The sequence below is a fragment of the Osmerus eperlanus genome, chromosome 21 (genome assembly GCF_963692335.1).
Source record: "Osmerus eperlanus chromosome 21, fOsmEpe2.1, whole genome shotgun sequence".
Lineage (NCBI taxonomy): Eukaryota > Metazoa > Chordata > Actinopteri > Osmeriformes > Osmeridae > Osmerus > Osmerus eperlanus.
In genome coordinates, this window is record NC_085038.1 from 2,944,005 (window position 1) to 2,962,131 (window position 18,127).

An 18,127-nucleotide genomic window follows, 5' to 3' on the forward strand; every position below is an offset into this window, starting at 1 on the left:
AAGAGGAAGAGAAGAAGGAAGAGGAGGAGAAGGAGGTAGAGGAAGAGAAGGAGGAAGAGAAGAAAGAGAAGGAGGAAGAGGAAGAGAAGGAGGAAGAGGAGAAAGAGAAGGAGGAAGAGGAGGAAGAAGAGGAGCTGGAGGAGGAGGTGCAGGCAAACCAGCACACAGACAAGGCTAGCTTCCCCTTAATGAGCTGAAACTTCAGCTGGGAACCGGAGCGAGCCAAAATCGATGCGCCTGTCTATAAACAGCGCCTGTTTGTCAATACCGCTCCGATAGCGAGCTGGGTGAGACTGCTGCTGCCACTGGTTTTGTTTGGGTCTGACCAAGGAGAGTTCTGACATGCTTAAAGGTTAGGAACATCACATCAGGCCCTGCCCTAGCGACTGCCCTAGCGACTGACCCCAACAACATTCAGCTGCTTACAAAGCTGCCACATTTCAAACAAGATTATTTATTTTCATAATGCTTGATTCTCTCCCCTCCCTCCCTCCCTCCCCTCTCCCTCCCTCTCCCCCTCCGTGTTTGTTTCTCCCCCCCCCTCTCCATCCTTGTTCTCTCTCAGCCTGTGTGTGATCCATTAACAAGCCTATCAGTCTAATTACAGGGCTGTAGTCCATGAGCTGGCAGGACACTCCCAGCAATCTACCCTGATACCAATGGCAGCATGCCGCTACAGAAGGAGAGTGTGTGCGTGTGCGTGTGTAGGATTTGTGCCCACGCCGCAGGGACTTTTCCACCACAAAGAACACTAGCCTAAAACAACAGCCATTGTGCTACTCAATTACATATCAAAGATAAAATATGAGGCCAACTGCTGACTATAAAAAGCTGGGAGCTCTCTCTAGCAGACAGACAGGCCTTCCCACCCATTACCCTCCATTATGGACAAGACTCTCAGCATTATCTAGCTAAATGAGATGAATGAGCCTCGCTGTAGCTATGGCATGAATTAAACCATTAGCTGAGCAAGACGTAGGTAGAACGAGCGAAAGAGAGAGGGAGAGAGAGAGCAAGAGAGAGGGCGCGTGTGTGTGTATTTTTCTGATCAGCGATGAGGCAGAGGCATCGTTCCACCCCTTGGCCTCCAAACGAAGCAGATCCGAGGCGTGAGAGGAAAGAGGGAGGAGGAGGAAGAGGCAGCAGAGGCGGCTAGTGTAGCGCTAGGTAGCTAACTGACAAAATAACAAATCTGAGGGTTTAAACCTGAAGGTCAGTTTTAATATAATATCAAAACCAATTTCCACATGTTTTGTCAGATCCATTTATCACGTTCATTTAATACAATTACGTCTCTCCACCCCCACAACCCTGCCTAGCCAGGTGCTATACTGGCTAGAGCAGGTTCTGTGAGGGGACGGGAGGGGTCAGGTCACAGGGGGTTGGATGGGAGCTTCTCAGCTTGACGGGGGCGAGGAATTACTTTCACGAGGCTACGCCTTGGAGACGAGAAGGCCGGCGATAGCATAAAAGCTGGTCTGCATAACCCAGGTACACAGGGGGAGGGAGGGAGGGAGGGAGGGAGGGAGGACCAGAACCAGCTGTCTGGCTGAGAACACAAAAGAACAAACGCCGTTTGACAAAACCTCTCCACATATCTCTTTTGAGAGACAGACAGACAGAGAGAGAGAGATATGAGAGGGATAAATACATATGAATGTATGTGAAAATAAATGGATACATTGGAAATATTATCAGTAGAGATGCAGGGAATTTAACCATTATTTAATGAAGCCACGCGTTTACTAATAATCCATATGGGTGCAAGGTCACATTTCAATCCGGTGAAAAGGCATTCGTCCTGAATGTTGTTGGCAAATCACACACGGCTGCGAGAGCAGACTGTTTTGACATAGCGACTACCCTGTTGTCTAAAATATGAAATCATACGATATGATATGAAAGAATGATGAGCCTGTCTGCCCACCTAGCCGCTTCCCTGCCAGCCTGTCACTCGGCCAACATGGGCTATCTGGAGCTTGTCTGGTGCCTGCCTGGAGCTTGTCTGCTGTGTGTGTGTCAGGAAGTTCCCATGGGACGTGAAGGCTGCTTGAGACCCAGGAAGAGTGAAAACAGAGTCTTATCCAGAGGCGGTCCAGGCTCTCTGCTAGGCTGGGGGAGGGCTGCCAGGGCAGCAGTGTGGAGCCTGGGTTTGATGGGCTGTGAAGGTCAAGGCTCTCCCTCCCCCTCCCTCCTCCAGTCTGGACAGGACAGGCTGCTCTCCCTTGGGTCCTCTTGCTCCCAGCATGTGTGGGCACAGACACCCGCCACCCCCCTCCCTTCTTGTACTAGGACAGACCAAGCCAACACACACACACACACACAGTGCACAGCCATGTCTTTAGAGTCCACAGCCTCAGTGACCAAGACCCAGACTGACATCCTCCTCTCTGACACACAGGCCTGTCACCATCCTTAAGGGACCACCTCCGCACACACACACACACACACCACAGAGTTAGGGAAAATATGTTCCTGTTCTTGTGAAAATGTTGTTACCCCACTTATGTTCAAACCAAACTAAAACCCATACATGGAACACAGGCACGGAACACAGGCACGGAACACAGGGAGGCGGAGTCAGAAAGAGGATGTAAGGGAGGGGAGGGGAGAAAGAAAAATTATCATTCTCTTCAGAAATCTCTGCAGTCGTAGATTTTTCACTTCCAAGGCGATCCCAGGAGGGCGCCGGGGGAGACGTGGCTACTGTTTTTATTGGCCCCCTGGGAAATTACAGGCTTTACATTCCATCTAGGGCTTTCACCAGGACAGAGCACAGCTCCACAGAATCCTGACAAGGGATAAGAGACAGACGGAGAAGAGAGTGTAAGTGTGTGTGTGTCTATATGGTGACTCATATCCCCGGTCTGAAGGCTCTTAAGGCATAGGCGCACACACACTGGGTCAGGACCTAGTGCACACTCATAAAAGACTCATACCAGGGACAGTCAATAGGGCTGGGTTATTGTAGCAGGCCATAGGGCCATATTGATTTAGTAATATCACAGATGATATAGCAGCCTGGCCTTGTACTGTCCATGCATGTCTGAGGTGCAGAAGAAGAGGAACCGCGTGGAAAATCTCCTTACGAACACTGCCACAAACACACACACCATCTGACACACTGTGGGGACATTGATCATGCATGAGGACAGCGAGTGGAACTCAAACCACTCAATGGAACTCAATCCCAAGCCCCCTTTGTAATCTGCAGAAAGAAAGAAGGAAGTCTTTGTTTACAAGAAGGAGCTCAGTCCGCTTTCCTTTGTACACCAGCCAGAACGTCTCTGACCAGCGCAGGAGGAGGAGAGGAGGAACAGGGTCCCAGAGCTGAGACGTTGGTGTTAACACCTGTCAGAACACCCCTGGAGGCAGGTTGGAAACCTCAGAACACCTCAGACTGACAGAAAGGTGTTTTGGAGTGAGTAATACCAGGAGCAGAGCTGCCATGGCTGTGTTCAAGCTGCTTAGGACAGATTTAAGAGTGATTTGTACTCAGACGGTCATCATTTCTATTCTGGGAATCTGGATGGGAAGATGACAGTCTAATTTAAAACTTCAGAACTGAGGTTAAGATGACCTCATTTACCTGTCAGGTGTAGTGGTCATGAAGCTGAAAACTCTCAAATGTCTCAGACTTGTGGAAAAACTACAAAAATGACACTTCACAATGTCTCAAGGAGATCTCTCACTCTCACTCAAAGACCATTTCACTTCCCCTGTATAGAGTGGGAATGAACTACCAAACTGGGATAACGAGCGAGAGACGGAGCGAGAGAGAGAGCGAGAGAAAGGGGCAGGGAGGCGGGGGTGCAAATAGGAGAAAAAGAGGTGGAAAAAAAAAGCGAGAAGGGGGAGAGAGAAAAGAGACGAGAGAGAGAGCACAAAAGGAAAAGAAGAAAATAAATGTCAGATGTAAAGGCGCAGCAACCGACACTTCATGGAACCGTCCAATCAGACACAAGGCACAGCACAGGCAACCAATCGAACGCAGGAGGTGGGCATGGGGTGGGAGGTCATGATATAGGCATCATATTCAATGGCTTACCTCACACATGCACAAATAGATTAAATGACATAATCAAATACTGGACAATATGTCCAATAACATGATGCAAGCTCCCTGTCATCTACAAGCAGGAGGAGGAGCAAGCCTGAGTGATGATGCTGAGACTGGCTCCATACAGGCTGCTGACAACACATTCACATCCAGCTAATCCCCTCAGAGGGAGGGAGACAGAGACAGAGAGAGACATGCATGCACACAGAGGGAGAGGGGGGGGGGGGGGAGTCAGAAAGACCTAGGTAACACAGCAGGTTGTCCACAGCCCTGCCCCACCTACCTGCGCGTGTGTGTGCGCGTGTGCGCAGTGTGTGTGTGTGTACTTATACATCCCAGGAAAACAGTCCATCTCCAGACAGTCTTTATCCCATCATGGCTTCTGTGTGGAACTGGAAGGCTCATTGATCAAACAATCATCCCTTAAGTATCTGGACTGTTGATCTGACATTGACAAGCCCATTGGGGACGTGGTCATCTCCAAACCTTGGATGTTTTAGATCCAAGAGTTAAATATGGAGGCTAAACTGCAGCCATGTTGGGAGGAAACAGCTTTTTCCAATTTCTAGGTTTTGATTTAATAACAAAACCATGATTCATCAAACCTGTCCTCAGATCTGTTTTTAAGCTGCATTTCCCAGAACCTTCGACTTCTGGATCCGAATCACAGGGCGACAGTCTGACGGTTCAGTCGATACCGACTGACAACTCCACGCTCTGAGAAAAGAATGCTGACAAATTTTCAAAGTTCCCCTTTTGTCAGAGCGCGTGGTGTTAACAAGGCAGTTCCATACAGCAGAAAAGTCAGAGCAGAGACCCATTAAGAGAACCATTCTTGGCATCTGAACTTAGACTCAACAAGCGTAGGACAGCATGGATATAACAAGCCCAATAGGCTAACTAACAATGCCAGCTCGTTAGAACACGTACAGTATACAAGGTTTAAATTGTATAGCCTACAGCCAGATTTCTGTATATCCGATAAGAGGCCCAGTACTGAATCTCTCAGGGCCTCTTTCGTTTTTTGGGGTGGATTTCTTTCCGATAAAAAACAACATATTTCACCAGCCTACACCTGAGAGGCTGTTGTTAAAGTACAGCAAGTGCTCCAAGATAGAATTCAACAGGGGCAGACCTGTGGCGAGCCCACGGTTGATATAAGGGGCCGTTGTGGTTGTGGAGGTAAACAAAAACAAAAAAAAGCTCTCAAGGTAAACACACGCTGTAAAACCAAGCAATAAAAACGAGCCCTAAAAAAGGGTTATGCCACCCGCTAGACTTCCTGCTATGTTCCTCCTCTGCATCCCTCCCTTCCATACCACCTCCTCTACTCCCTCTCAGAGTTTGAACAAAATCACACAGGTAAACTCGGAGTTCAGGCCAGGCTGCAGTAAGCCAGTCCCTGTGTTAGAGGAGCGTATCGTACCGCACCATCCTAGAAAAGTCTGACCCTAGTATTTACAAACCAGGAGAGTTCAACTGCTAACAGCCAGAATTGGATCAAAACAAAATCATGTGTCACTGGTATACAGGTGTGTCAGACAGGTGTGTGTCTTATGTAAATGGCAGACTGGAGTGTGTCAGGTGTGTGGGTGTGTGTGTGCGAGTGAAGTGTGTGTGTGTGCCTGGTCTCCAGTCTGGTAATGAGGCCTCCGTGTTTGTCTGCTTCTCTCTGTGTGGCTCAGATCCTCCTACCTGCCTACATGCAGGTGCTTAACGAGGCCTCATAACAGTGATAATGTTCTCCGGCAGAAACGCACGTCCACACTCCATCTCCGGTAATGGACTCCCGGTAGCACGCTGAATAGGATATTGATTCCAGCCTCCCTCGCAGAATGGAACCGCGATGAAATCATGGGACAGAGCAGGGAAGGGTGTGCTGTACGCTGTCACACACCATGTTGGCGTGGGGTGGGGGTGTTGTGGTGATGGTGGAAAAGCTGCTAAAATGGAGTGGATCTCTGAGCTGGGATCGTTGTGATAGTAAAGTGTGTCGTGTTAAAGGAACAATGACAAAGCTGCCTACCCTGTTTAAGGATGGACATGGGTGGAAGTCGGTCTGCCGGTCTGTCTGCCTTCCGCCCAATATCTCCACCCCCTTCCCACCCCCCCCCCCCCTCTACACGTGCTAATCGAATTCATGACAACTTAAGAATTACGCCAATAAAGACTGCAGACGGAGAGCAAAACTGTTTACTATTCCCCTGCACTCCCCATCTCTCCACATCTCCATCTCTCTTTCTCTCTATCTCTAAATCCTATTTAGCCAACAGCCTGGATACATTTAAAACAGCGAGTGGCACACGTCTTTACATCCCCGTTAACTGAATGGAACACGCTTATGAGCACGGACACTGGTGGAGAACTAAGTGATCAAATAGGATTTTCGGCAACAACAATGAGGAGCGACCTTGGAGGACAGCAGCAGATAATAATGTCTGAAATGAACAATGACCGACATGTTGATGCAGCGCTCGTGCTTGCGCTCAGGCTCCTTGACACAAACGAGATGTAACAACCAGCCCCGGGATGTGAGACATTAGTTACTTCATCACTTCTTCATCACTTCATCATCACCTATTCTCCCCCACACACCCCAATTATTGTGTGGAATGAAAAGACTTTATTGGTCCCCCATCATTCATCTCATGATTGGAGCTCTTTGTTATTAATCCTCATCCAATCCTACTGCTCATTACAGGGGAATATTGAGAGATACTGAGGCAAGATTACAGAGAATTTAATCCATAGGAAGAGTGTAAGATAGCACATGACTAGGAGGGAGGGAGGGAGGGAGGGAGGGAGGGAGGGAGGGAGGGAGGGAGGGAGGGAGGGAGGGAGGGAGGGAGGGAGGGAGGGAGGGAGGGAGAGAGGGAGGGAGGGAGGGAGGCTAAAATGGCAGGAAGGAAGGAAGACTAAAATTGGCAGTTAAGGAGGTAGGAAGGAAAGACAAAGAACTAAGCGAAGCGTCTTTCATAATGGCTGCCCTTTTAATGAAAGCTACTCATCTGTTTCATGGTCTTTTCACTGTTGCCTGCAGCTCTCTGTCTCCCCTCCCTCTCCTCCCCCTCCCTCTCTCTGTGTGAGCGATTAAAAAGACACAAGATATTAAATGAAGGTCGCTGCAACAGCGCAAAAGGTGGTAGGGGAGCGCTGAGGAGGGCATTCGGATTCATCTAGAACGTATTTACCGTACGCGCAGTGGCGTTTGGGATGTTGTGCGGGGAGAGGGCGAGTCTTCTCATCCTGATGCACACACTGTACGTGTGTGTGTGTGGGTATGTGGGTGTGTGTGGTGTGTGTGTGTGTGTTGAGTGGTTGTGTGTAGACCTGTGTGTGTAGGCGTGTTGGGTTGTGTGTGGTGTGTGTAGGCGTGTTGGGTTGTGTGTGGTGTGTGTAGGCGTGTTGGGTTGTGTGTGGTGTGTGTAGGCGTGTTGGGTTGTGTGTGGTGTGTGTAGGCGTGTTGGGTTGTGTGTGGTGTGAGTAGGCGTGTTGGGTTGTGTGTGGTGTGAGTAGGCGTGTTGGGTTGTGTGTGGTGTGTGTAGGCGTGTTGGGTTGTGTGTGGTGTGAGTAGGCGTGTTGGGTTGTGTGTGGTGTGAGTAGGCGTGTTGGGTTGTGTGTGGTGTGTGTAGGCGTGTTGGGTTGTGTGTGGTGTGAGTAGGCGTGTTATGTTGTGTGTGGTGTGCTTACCTGACGGGGTTGCTGGTGAGGGAGACACGCAGGGAGTCCAGACAGGCGAAGAGGCGCTCGTCCGTGGCTCCAGACTTCAGCTCTCCCAGAAACTCCTGAGGAGAGACCTGGTTCCTGCTCCTCAAGCTGCCCTGCGGAGAGAACACAGGGAGGGAGAACCAGAGAGGGTGGGGGAGGGAGAGACAGAACAAGAGAGAGTAGGGGAGAGGAGAGACAGACAGAACCAGAGAGAGTGGGGGAGAGGAGAGACAGACAGAACCAGAGAGAGTGGGGGAGAGGAGAGGGAGAACCAGAGAGTGGGGGAGAGGAGAGGGAAAACCAGAGATAGTGGGGGAGAGGAGAGGGAGAACCAGAGAGAGTGAGGGAGAGGAGAGGGAGAACCAGAGAGAGGGGGGGGGGAGAGGGAGAACCAGAGAGAGTGGGGGAGAGGAGAGGGAGGGAGAACCAGAGAGAGTGGGGGAGAGGAGGGAGAAAAGGAGGGGGAGAGAGCAAGAGAGATTCAGGTTAAGATGATGGAGTACACAACACACATTCCAACTAATGCACAAACACAGTTGTGTAATTGTGCTTTAGTTTAATATCCAAGTACCCAGGGGCCGGTCTGGTTTCAAACCCTTCATATACACCAAGGTTAGTGAAAAGCTGCAAATGATGTTTACGTATGTATAATAAGGGATCTAATTATTTCACCCATAGCTATTTGCAGACCTTCGAGCTACACACACACCTCTCTGAAGGCCAAAAACATGTTCTGAACCTCTGGCCCATTACTGAATGAGGATGTGTTGTGTTCAGCACAAGTTATCACATAATTAACTGGGCTAACAATTTCAACAATAAGACATTCCCCCAAAAATAATAAACACACTTTAATTGGGTTTGGAACATTTCCTAAAGACAGTGCATATTAATGTATCACTCAAAGGCAGTTTTGTTTTTGTTTTCCTACAGGAGGTTTGTTCTTTTGCTGTTGTTTCACATCAAGTGCATTGATCTGTGACTTATGTTTGGAGATATTTATGAGTGCGGATGGGTGGTATGTGGTAGATGTGAACCTGCCTCAGACTGAGGGGGAACTGAAGAACCTGCCTCAGACTGAGGGGGAACTGAAGAACCTGCCTCAGACTGAGGGGGAACTGAAGAACCTGCCTCAGACTGAGGGGGAACTGAAGAACCTGCCTCAGACTGAGGGGGAACTGAAGGAACACAACTGGACGACAGACTGAAAAGCTGAACAACAAACTGACGACAACAGGGAGAACCACTGAATAGAAATGAATCAGTGCTGGTTGTCTGATGACAGAGCCAGGAGGGAACCCAGGAGAGAACCCAGGAGAGAACCCAGGAGAGTCTGCTGTACTGATTAGCTGTCTGTGTCTTTCACATGCATGTTTCCTGGGAGGAACATTTTGTTCCACAGACAGTGTTTGCTGTGGTTGTACCTTCTCTCAGTCTGACTGGAAATCAGCTTAAAAAAAAAAAAAAAAAAAGAGGTCTTCAAAATATGAGTAAAAATAGTTTGCTTGTTGCACCTGTTACCAAGGCAGCCTGTACACAGCGCCCATGGTCGACTGGCCCCGCCCCCAGCGAGACAGCGCTCCGATTAAAACCAGTAGCGCCAAGAAGGTATGAGGAGGCCTACATGGCTGCTTCCTGTTGAACAGTGTATGATCCATGCTACCTGCCAGGCCTTGGTCAGACAGATCCATCATCCAGCCAGCTAATTACCCCACAGGCTCCCAGGCCCCCTGGGGAGAGGGGTCCTTGCAGTAACCTAGAACTACACCAGCCTTCCATGCCTTTTGTTTTTATTTCACGCCGCCCCCTCCCTCCCTCCCTTCCCCCCCCATCCTTTAACCCTGTTTGCAGCGCTGAAGACACGTGGTGATGACAGCGTACACGCTGGGCTGGGAGAGAGCACAGGTGATGGGAGGATATCACACTCACTGGCTGATCGGTTTCTAGGATGAGACGCAGTTTTTGTTTATCACGGTAGGTGTGTGTGTGTTGGGTAGGCGTGTGTGTGTTGGGTAGGCGTGTGTGTGTTGGGTAGGCGTGTGTGTGTTGGGTAGGGGTGTGTGTGTTGGGTAGGGGTGTGTGTGTTGGGTATGGGTGTGTGTGTTGGGTAGGTGTGAGTGTTGGGTAGGCGTGTGTGTGTTGGGTAGGTGTGAGTGTTGGGTAGGCGTGAATGTTGGGTAGGCGTGTGTGTGTGTTGGGTAGGTGTGAATGTTGGGTAGGTGTGTGTGTTGGGCAGGCTTGAGTGATGTGGGGGGTGTTAGTGTGTGTGGTGTAGATCAACAATGTGCCCAACAATCGGAGCATAACTTCATGGAGACTGGTGATGCCATGGGACTCATAATCAGGCAAGATGGTCTGTGTGTGTGTGTCTGTGTGTGTGTGTGTGTGCGTGTGTGTGTGTGTGTGTGTGTGTGTGTGTGCAGATTGTGAGGAAATGCATTTCCAACTGTTTGATTTGTTGTTGTGAGAGGTCTTCGCAGACACTGCTCTCTAATGAGGAAATTGATTATGCGTGATTCGTACAAGTAGATATCATTTTTTTCTAAAATTGGTTTGTCTGAAAACGCAATGGAGGGGAACAAATTGCCTTCGTTTTCTGCTTTGCGGAAAGAAAGAAATTACATTTCCTATTAAAATAAAACTGACCGTGCTGTGCAGCAGCACATGCCCCTGAAAGGCAAGACTCCAGCAGTCTTACACAGATAAAACTGAAAACACACCAACATGACCCGTGTATACGTGCGCTGAACACATGGTTCCATCCCTGGCCATGAAGACCCTACAGAGCTCCTCAGGCTCTGCTCTCCTGATCAGATGTCCCAGAGCAGGCCCTGGGTGACAGACACAGCCTTCTGCCTCACACCGCAAACCTCCAGCGCTACTAATTAGCTCCCGAACCACCTTAAGATTTCACGGGGGTTCCTTCTACCCCAATTTAAGGTTAACCCCGCAAGTGTGCCCATATATCAGGTGTCTGAGCGGTGAGGGAATCGGGCTAGTAATCCGAAGGTTGCCAGTTTGATTCCCGGTCATGCCAACTGATGTTGTGTCCTTGGGCAAGGCACTTCACCCTACTTGCCTCGGGGTAATGTCCCTGTACTTACTGGATGTCGCTCTGGATAAGAGTGTCTGCTAAATGACTAAATGTAAATGTAATATATATTATATATAAAAAGAACAAAAAACAAGAGAGAGGACTTCCTCGGGCTAACATGGAGCGATTCTTTTCACATGACAAGGAGCAGACATCCTATGATCCAAGGCCAGGGCTCTTCCAGGATTAATTAGTCCAGTTATCATCGATGTGGTAATCAAGCCTGCTTTCCCACTCATTTCTCTCCTGGTGCCATCCCAGCATGCAACAGGAGAATCACAGGAAATAGGTAAATGTCAGACATGAGGAAGGGATTGATCAGACATTTAAAAGGATAGGTCACTGATAAGACTCAAATGCCACTCTGTTCGTCCTGGGTTGAATATACATGAAGTCGAACGATTACCCATGAGCCTTTGAGTATTTCATGTTACGTGCCATCTTCATCCTCATCGTTGTCCTTAACCCCCCATCATCTTCATCACTCTCATGACAGTATCGTACCAAAACCAAAAACGCCTGCTCAATTGAAATTGAATGGAACCTTCTGTAAAACTTGGCAGAGTATCTATCAGTCAATCATATTGATTAAAATAGCACTCTTGAAAACAACATATGTCAAGTTAAGTGTTGTACAGTGGGGAAAAAGGCAGAAATGAGTACACAGAACATAACACACAAGGGACAAACTTTGAGGCTAATTTAGGAAAGGCTAGCCAGATATTTAAAGCACAGCTAGCAGTGATGCAGTGCACGTGCCCAGAAACCCACTACGGCCAAAACAACAAAATCCACGATGAGGAGGGCCTGTTTGCATGCCAAAAAGGTGTCACGTCGCCAGAAAGGAATTAGTGATATCAAAGGGCTCAGATATCACCCGTATCACTGCTGGGGGGAAATAACTGATCCTGCCCCCTGCAGATACCTGGCACAGGCAGTGGATGCCTGCCTTGTCTCACAGCACCTCCCACCACACACACACACACACACACACACACACACACACACGCAAAGACACACAGGCACATTCAGATTAGCGTGCACAAACACACACACACACAGCAGGCAGACAGACTTCAAATGATCCTGTGCCATGTCTCTCCCTAAGGTGAGGGCTGGCTTGTGGAACAGCAGAGCGTCATTATCTGACAACTCGTCTGTCAGGAATCCCTCTTTCATCGTCTGATTGGCCACAAATGTGTTATTTGACGAGTGCAGAAGGGGGTCTGCCATGATGCAGCACGGGGGGGCCGGAGGGAGGGGGGCCGGAGGACGGGGGAGGGGCAGACGAGGACTCAGACAGGCACAGTCCCGTAGCTGTTTGGAGTGAGTTTGTGACTGCAGTAGTAGTCGAACTGTATGTGGGAGTCAGGTGGCTGAGCGGTTAGGGAATTGGGCTAGTAATCCGAAGGTTGCTGGTTCGATTCCAGGCTGTGCAAAAATGACGTTGTGTCCTTGGGCAAGGCACTTCACCCTACTTGCCTCGGGGGGAATGTCCCTGTACTTACTGTAAGTCGCTCTGGATAAGAGCGTCTGCTAAATGACTAAATGTAAATGAAAGTCATCTGTGCTCCTGTGCTGTAGCGGCGGGTCAGGAGAGCACTGAGAACAAGGCCAGAACTTCTAGTGTTCTCCTGGTTCACAGCCACGTAGATAAAGTCTCTGGACTAGCTCAGGGCCAGACGTCCTCCCTGTCTCTCAGCTCTGACCTGGCTAGTGGCTGATCTGATGAATGCTCGGGTGTCAAAACCCCTGGAGGAGAGCCACCTGAAATGCTAAATGGTTTGACGAGAATAAAAAAGCCTTGTCCCCCCGGGGACAAGGCTAAACGTAACAAGTGTGCTTTCGTCCACGTGTTTTCTGAAAAGTCCTTTCATTTGTTACTTATGTTTTTCCGTGTCATTTTGTTCTGGCCTCTCGCTGTGAGTCAGCACATTTCCCGGAGCCAGAAGAGGTTCCATGAAAGCTTCTTGAGGTGGTACACTGAGAGACAAGGACATGCTCACCTCCAATCCCACACAATCAGAAAAAGCGAGAGAAAGAGAGAGACAGAGAGAGAGATAGCTGAAATACAGAGGGAGATAGAGAGTGAGATAGAGAAAGAGAGAAAACCAGGGAGAGAGTAAGAGAGCCTCCATAACAACCAAGGAGGAAGAACAGAAGGAGGGGGGTGGGGGGGTGGGAACACAAGCTAAAAGTGTGTCCCAGTCATCAGCAACACAAAGCCCTCTCCCTCCCAATTTTCCATTCAGACGAACACACAACCGACGTCGAGCTCGCCTCCTCTTTCAGCTGCAGCCGAGGGAGGTAATTAAGAGCCCGGGGGGGGGGGGGGGGGGGGGGGGCGGGGGTCATGCTGCCTGACGCCCATTGAAGAGAGAGCTGGGGGAACTTAATTCTGCTAATGTTCCCCAATCGTGTGAATTCAATCACCATCTCTAGGAGCTGCTTATCTCGCCTCCTCCGCGCGTTCCTCTCAGACTCTGAAAGGCTTTTATCATGTCGCATCGCGCTATCATACTCTGATCTATATTCAATTAAACGGCAGCGCGTCGAGGCCACCGGGAAAACAGAACCATTAGTGCCCCGAATCTCCATCTCCAAAATAGCAGCTCCTGTGACCTTCAGCTCAGCACCCAGGGAGAGGAGAGAGAGAAGGAGAAAGAGAGGAGAGGGAGAGGGAGAGGAGAGAAGGAGAAAGAGAGGAGAGGAGAGGAGAGAAGGAGAAAGAGAGGAGAGAAGGAAAAAGAGAGGAGAGGAGAGGGAGAGGAGGAAAAAGAGAGGAGAGAAGGAAAAAGAGAGGAGAGGAGAGGGAGAGGAGAGAAGGAAAAAGAGAGGAGAGGAGAGGAGAGAAGGAGAAAGAGAGGAGAGAAGGAAAAAGAGAGGAGAGGAGAGGGAGAGGAGAGAAGGAAAAAGAGAGGAGAGGGAGAGGAGAGGAGAAGAGAAAAGGAGAAAGAGAGGAGAGGGAGAGGAGAGATGGAGAAAGAGAGGAGAGGAGAGAAGGAGAAAGAGAGGAAAGGGGGAGAAGAGGGGAGAGGAGAAAGAGAGGAAAGGAGAATAAGAAGGAGAAGAAAGAGAGAACAGGAGAGGAGATCTAGAACGTCCTAGCTAAAGAGAAGGCGCTCTCCTGAGAGGTTTGACCATATTTGGAAAGTAGAGACTGGGTACTGCAGGTGGGGAGAAGAACAGAGACGGCATGTCGTTCCAAGAAGGAGAAGAAGAATGACAATGAAAGACAAGATAGACAGAGAGAGACAGCGACAGAGAGAGAGAGAGAGAGAGAGAGAGACAGACAGGGACAGAGAGAGACAGAAAGACAGGGACAGAGAGAGAGACACAGAGAGACAGAGCGAGAGAGAGACACAGAGAGACACACAGAGAGAGAGAGACAGAAAGACAGGGACAGAGAGAGAGACACAGAGAGACAGAGCGAGAGAGAGACACACAGAGAGAGAGAGACAGAAAGACAGGGACAGAGAGAGACAGAGAGACAGAAAGACAGGGACAGAGAGACACAGAAAGACAGAAACACAGAGAGACACAGAGCGAGGCGGAGACCCAGCCTGTACTGCAGTAAAGCATGAACAGAAAGACTGAGGAGCCCATTAGTGTGCAGGCCACAGCGCTCACAGCCAGGTGTGACAGAGGCAGGCTCGGAGGGAGGCCAGACAGCTGCCTATGCATCAGCACCACCTAGAGGTGACAGGCAGAACGACTGGAGCCGGGAAGGAGACAAGAGGCAGACCTGCCGATGTTCATTCAGGAGATGTTTCCTCTAAGCTGACAAATAGGAGGGGGGATTCAGAGAGAGAGAGAGACAGAGGTACAGAGAGACAGAGACACACAGAGAGAGAGATGTTCAGAGAGAGAGAGAGAGAGAGAGAGAGAGAGAGAGAGAGAGACAAAGGTTCAGAGAAAGAGAGAGACAGAGACACAGAGAGAGAAAGAGAGAGAGGTTCAGAGAGAGAGACAGAGGTTCACAGAAAGACAGAGATCCAGAGAGACGGGTTCAGAGAGAGAGACAGAGGTTCAGAGAGAGAGACAGAGGTTCACAGAGAGAGAGAGAGAGAGAGACAGAGAGAAAGGTTCAGAGAGAGACAGAGATCCAGAGAGAGTTAGAGAGAGAGAGGTTCAGAGAGAGACAGATCCAGAGAGTCAAGAGAGACAGAGAGGGTGTTTGTCTGTGTGGGTGTCTACTTTGTATCACACTAACGTCTTTTCCAGCACATTCGAAGTGTTCCATTTCATTTCAACAAACCATGTGTCTGCCACCAAGCCTCATCAGGGACTGTGAGGCGCCCGGGCCAAACCAGCCCTGACGCTACGCCCAGGTACAGGGACGAGACACAGGCCCCATCACTGCTGCCTCCCTGATCCACCACGCAGTATGCATGTGTGGGAGGAAGTAGTGAGCGAGCGAGCGAGAGAGCGAGCGAGCGAGCGAGCGAGAGAGAGAGATAAAGGGAGGGGGGATAAAGTGTGTGTGAGAGTGTGAGAGTGTGGGTGTGTGTGAATTGATAACTGCCGGCTCTTGCGATATCAATGTAACCCAGCTCCTACAGGTCAGACCTGACGCTCTGCATGTGCTGTGGCATCACCATGGAAACCAACTACCGGGGAAACGTCGTCATGGCGAGCAATGATGCATCCTCCCAGAGAGCCTGATTGGACCCAGCTGGAACACCATCACCACCGGCACCAGCCAATCGTGATTGGAGTGCAGGTGACACGGAAGATTCTGACCCAGACAAAACCAGGCCCAGGCCCAGGACCAGGACCAGGCCCAGGACCAGGCCCAGGACCAGGCCCAGGACCTCCATCTTGACATGGTACCAAGGAGAACATTCCATCAATAACCAGAGCTGTGGAGGAGAAATCACTTGTCTGCTGAGGACTGAGATCCCACCCTGACACATGGTATTGAAGGACACGAGAGATTGTAACAAGTTACCACGATGGGACTTGCATGCATTGTTTGCTGTGTATATTTACAGCAGTTAGGTGTGTTTTACTCTCTTAACGATCAATCGGCTGAACGATCAATCATTTTAATTGTGGTCAGACGTTGTGGACACGATTGGAATCTGGAATCTACAGCGCTGTTCTGTCCTCAGGAAATGCTTGATCAATGCCAGTCCAGTCTGCCACTTCTACTATCTCCCCCCTGCCTCCCCCTCCCCCACCCCTCCCCCCTGCCTCCCCCACCCCTCCCCCTGCCTCCCCCACCCCTCCCCCTGCTCCTCCCTCCCCGTCACTCTCTCCCTCCCCCTGTCACTCTCTCCTTCATCCTCTCTCCCTCCCTTACACCGTCTACCTCTCCCTCTCTCTATCCCTCATTCAATCTCTCTCCCTCACCTTCTCCCTCTCCCCCCCTCCTTCTCTTCCTTCAACTCCCTTCCCCTCTCTCGCCCTCCCTCTCTCCCCCTCACAGTTGACAGCTGTAGATAAGGGCCTACAGTACAGCATGAAAACAAAAAGAAAAACAACCACACAGAGAAAAACACCCCAGCTCTATCTACCTACGGCTACTGACGTTTTCAAAAACATGAATCACAATAAACATTTATTTCGAAATTTTTTTCTCTCTTCCTTTTCCTACTAAAAGAACCTGCGTCCCATATTGCCACGGTGAGGTTTAACCTGGAAAAAACTTGAGGGGCCAGCACACACTTTGTCTGTCTCTCTTGATACAGGCAAAGTAGAGGAGGAGAGGAGAGGAGGAGAGAGGAGGGAAGAGGAGAGGAGGAGAGAGGAGGGGAGGGAAGAGAGAGGAGGAGAGAGGAGGGGAGGATGGAAGAGAGAGGAGAGGAAGAGAGAGGAGAGGAGAAGAGAAGGGAGGGAGGATAAAAGAGCCTGACAGAATGTCAGTGTTCACTACATACAAATGACTCTGCGTCTGACGGCTGCTGATGTTTGTTACATTTACATTTACATTTAGTCATTTAGCAGACGCTCTTATCCAGAGCGACTTACAGTAAGTACAGGGACATTCCCCCCGAGGCAAGTAGGGTGAAGTGCCTTGCCGAAGGACACAACGTCAGTTGGCATGACCGGGAATTGAACTGGCAACCTTTGGATTACTAGCCCGATTTCCTCACCGCTCAGCCACCTGACTCCCCTTGACTCCTTGTTATGGACAGCACTGCAGAGGACTCCCAGCAGGAGGACTCCCAGACAGGGCCAGAGCCTCAGTGTCTGCTAATCAGAACCACATGCTGAGAAACACACACACACACACACCCATAACCCATTCCCACTGTGAACACACACACACACACACCCATTCCCACTGTGAACACACACACACACACACACACAACCAAAGAAATGCTCATACCACTAGAATAAAAAACATTCCCATTGCGCACGCACGCACGCACACACACACACACACACACACCACACCCCCACGCACCTTGTGGTCCCTTCTAGGATGGCCTTAAGCAGTGCTAAGGGACAGTGCTCCAGCACGCCCTGGACAACTCAGAACACAAGTCTCAACATCCCACCGCTCTGCTTCTCAACCAATTACCTCCCTGGCTCTGACAAGCCCCACAAACAGGCTGGAAGAGCTGCCGCAAACACACTGAATCAGGCCATGCCTCTCTCTTCCCGTTTCTTTCAGTTCCTCGAAAAGAAAGAGTGCTGAAAAATGTAAAAGGGAGACAGACTATAGAGGAAGGATGTTGATGGAGTCCAGGGAGGGTGTGTCACCAGGTGGACAGGGAGGGTGTGTCTCCAGGTGGACAGGGAGGGCGTGTCTCCAGGTGGACAGGGAGGGCGTGTTTCCAGGTGGACAGGGAGGGTGTGTCTCCAGGTGGACAGGGAGGGTGTGTCTCCAGGTGGACAGGGAGGGTGTGTCTCCAGGTGGACAGGGAGGGCGTGTCTCCAGGTGGACAGGGAGGGCGTGTCTCCAGGTGGACAGGGAGGGCGTGTCTCCAGGTGGACAGGGAGGGTGTGTCTCCAGGTGGACAGGGAGGGCGTGTCTCCAGGTGGACAGGGAGGGCGTGTCTCCAGGTGGACAGGGAGGGCGTGTCTCCAGGTGGACAGGGAGGGTGTGTCTCCAGGTGGACAGGGAGGGCGTGTCTCCAGGTGGACAGGGAGGGCGTGTCTCCAGGTGGACAGGGAGGGTTCATCCACTCCGCTGTCCTGGCTGCACCATGGGTTGCCTGGACCATCTGCTTGGTCCAGGCAACCCGCCAACCCACTTCGCCAACCCACTTCCTGTTGGCAAACTGGCAACAGGAAGTAGCATGTTTGCGCTT

At 50.4% G+C, this 18,127-nt stretch overlaps 1 protein-coding gene across 1 annotated transcript in view; it reads right to left on the reverse strand.

Moving 5' to 3' along the window:
* The window catches only part of LOC134007848 (protein diaphanous homolog 3-like), a 93,268-nt gene that overhangs the window by 44,901 nt on the left and 30,240 nt on the right, over positions 1-18,127 (reverse strand). Inside the window, 1 exon segment of the mRNA XM_062447564.1 lies at positions 7,756-7,881. Coding sequence (XP_062303548.1) covers positions 7,756-7,881 — 126 coding nt within the window.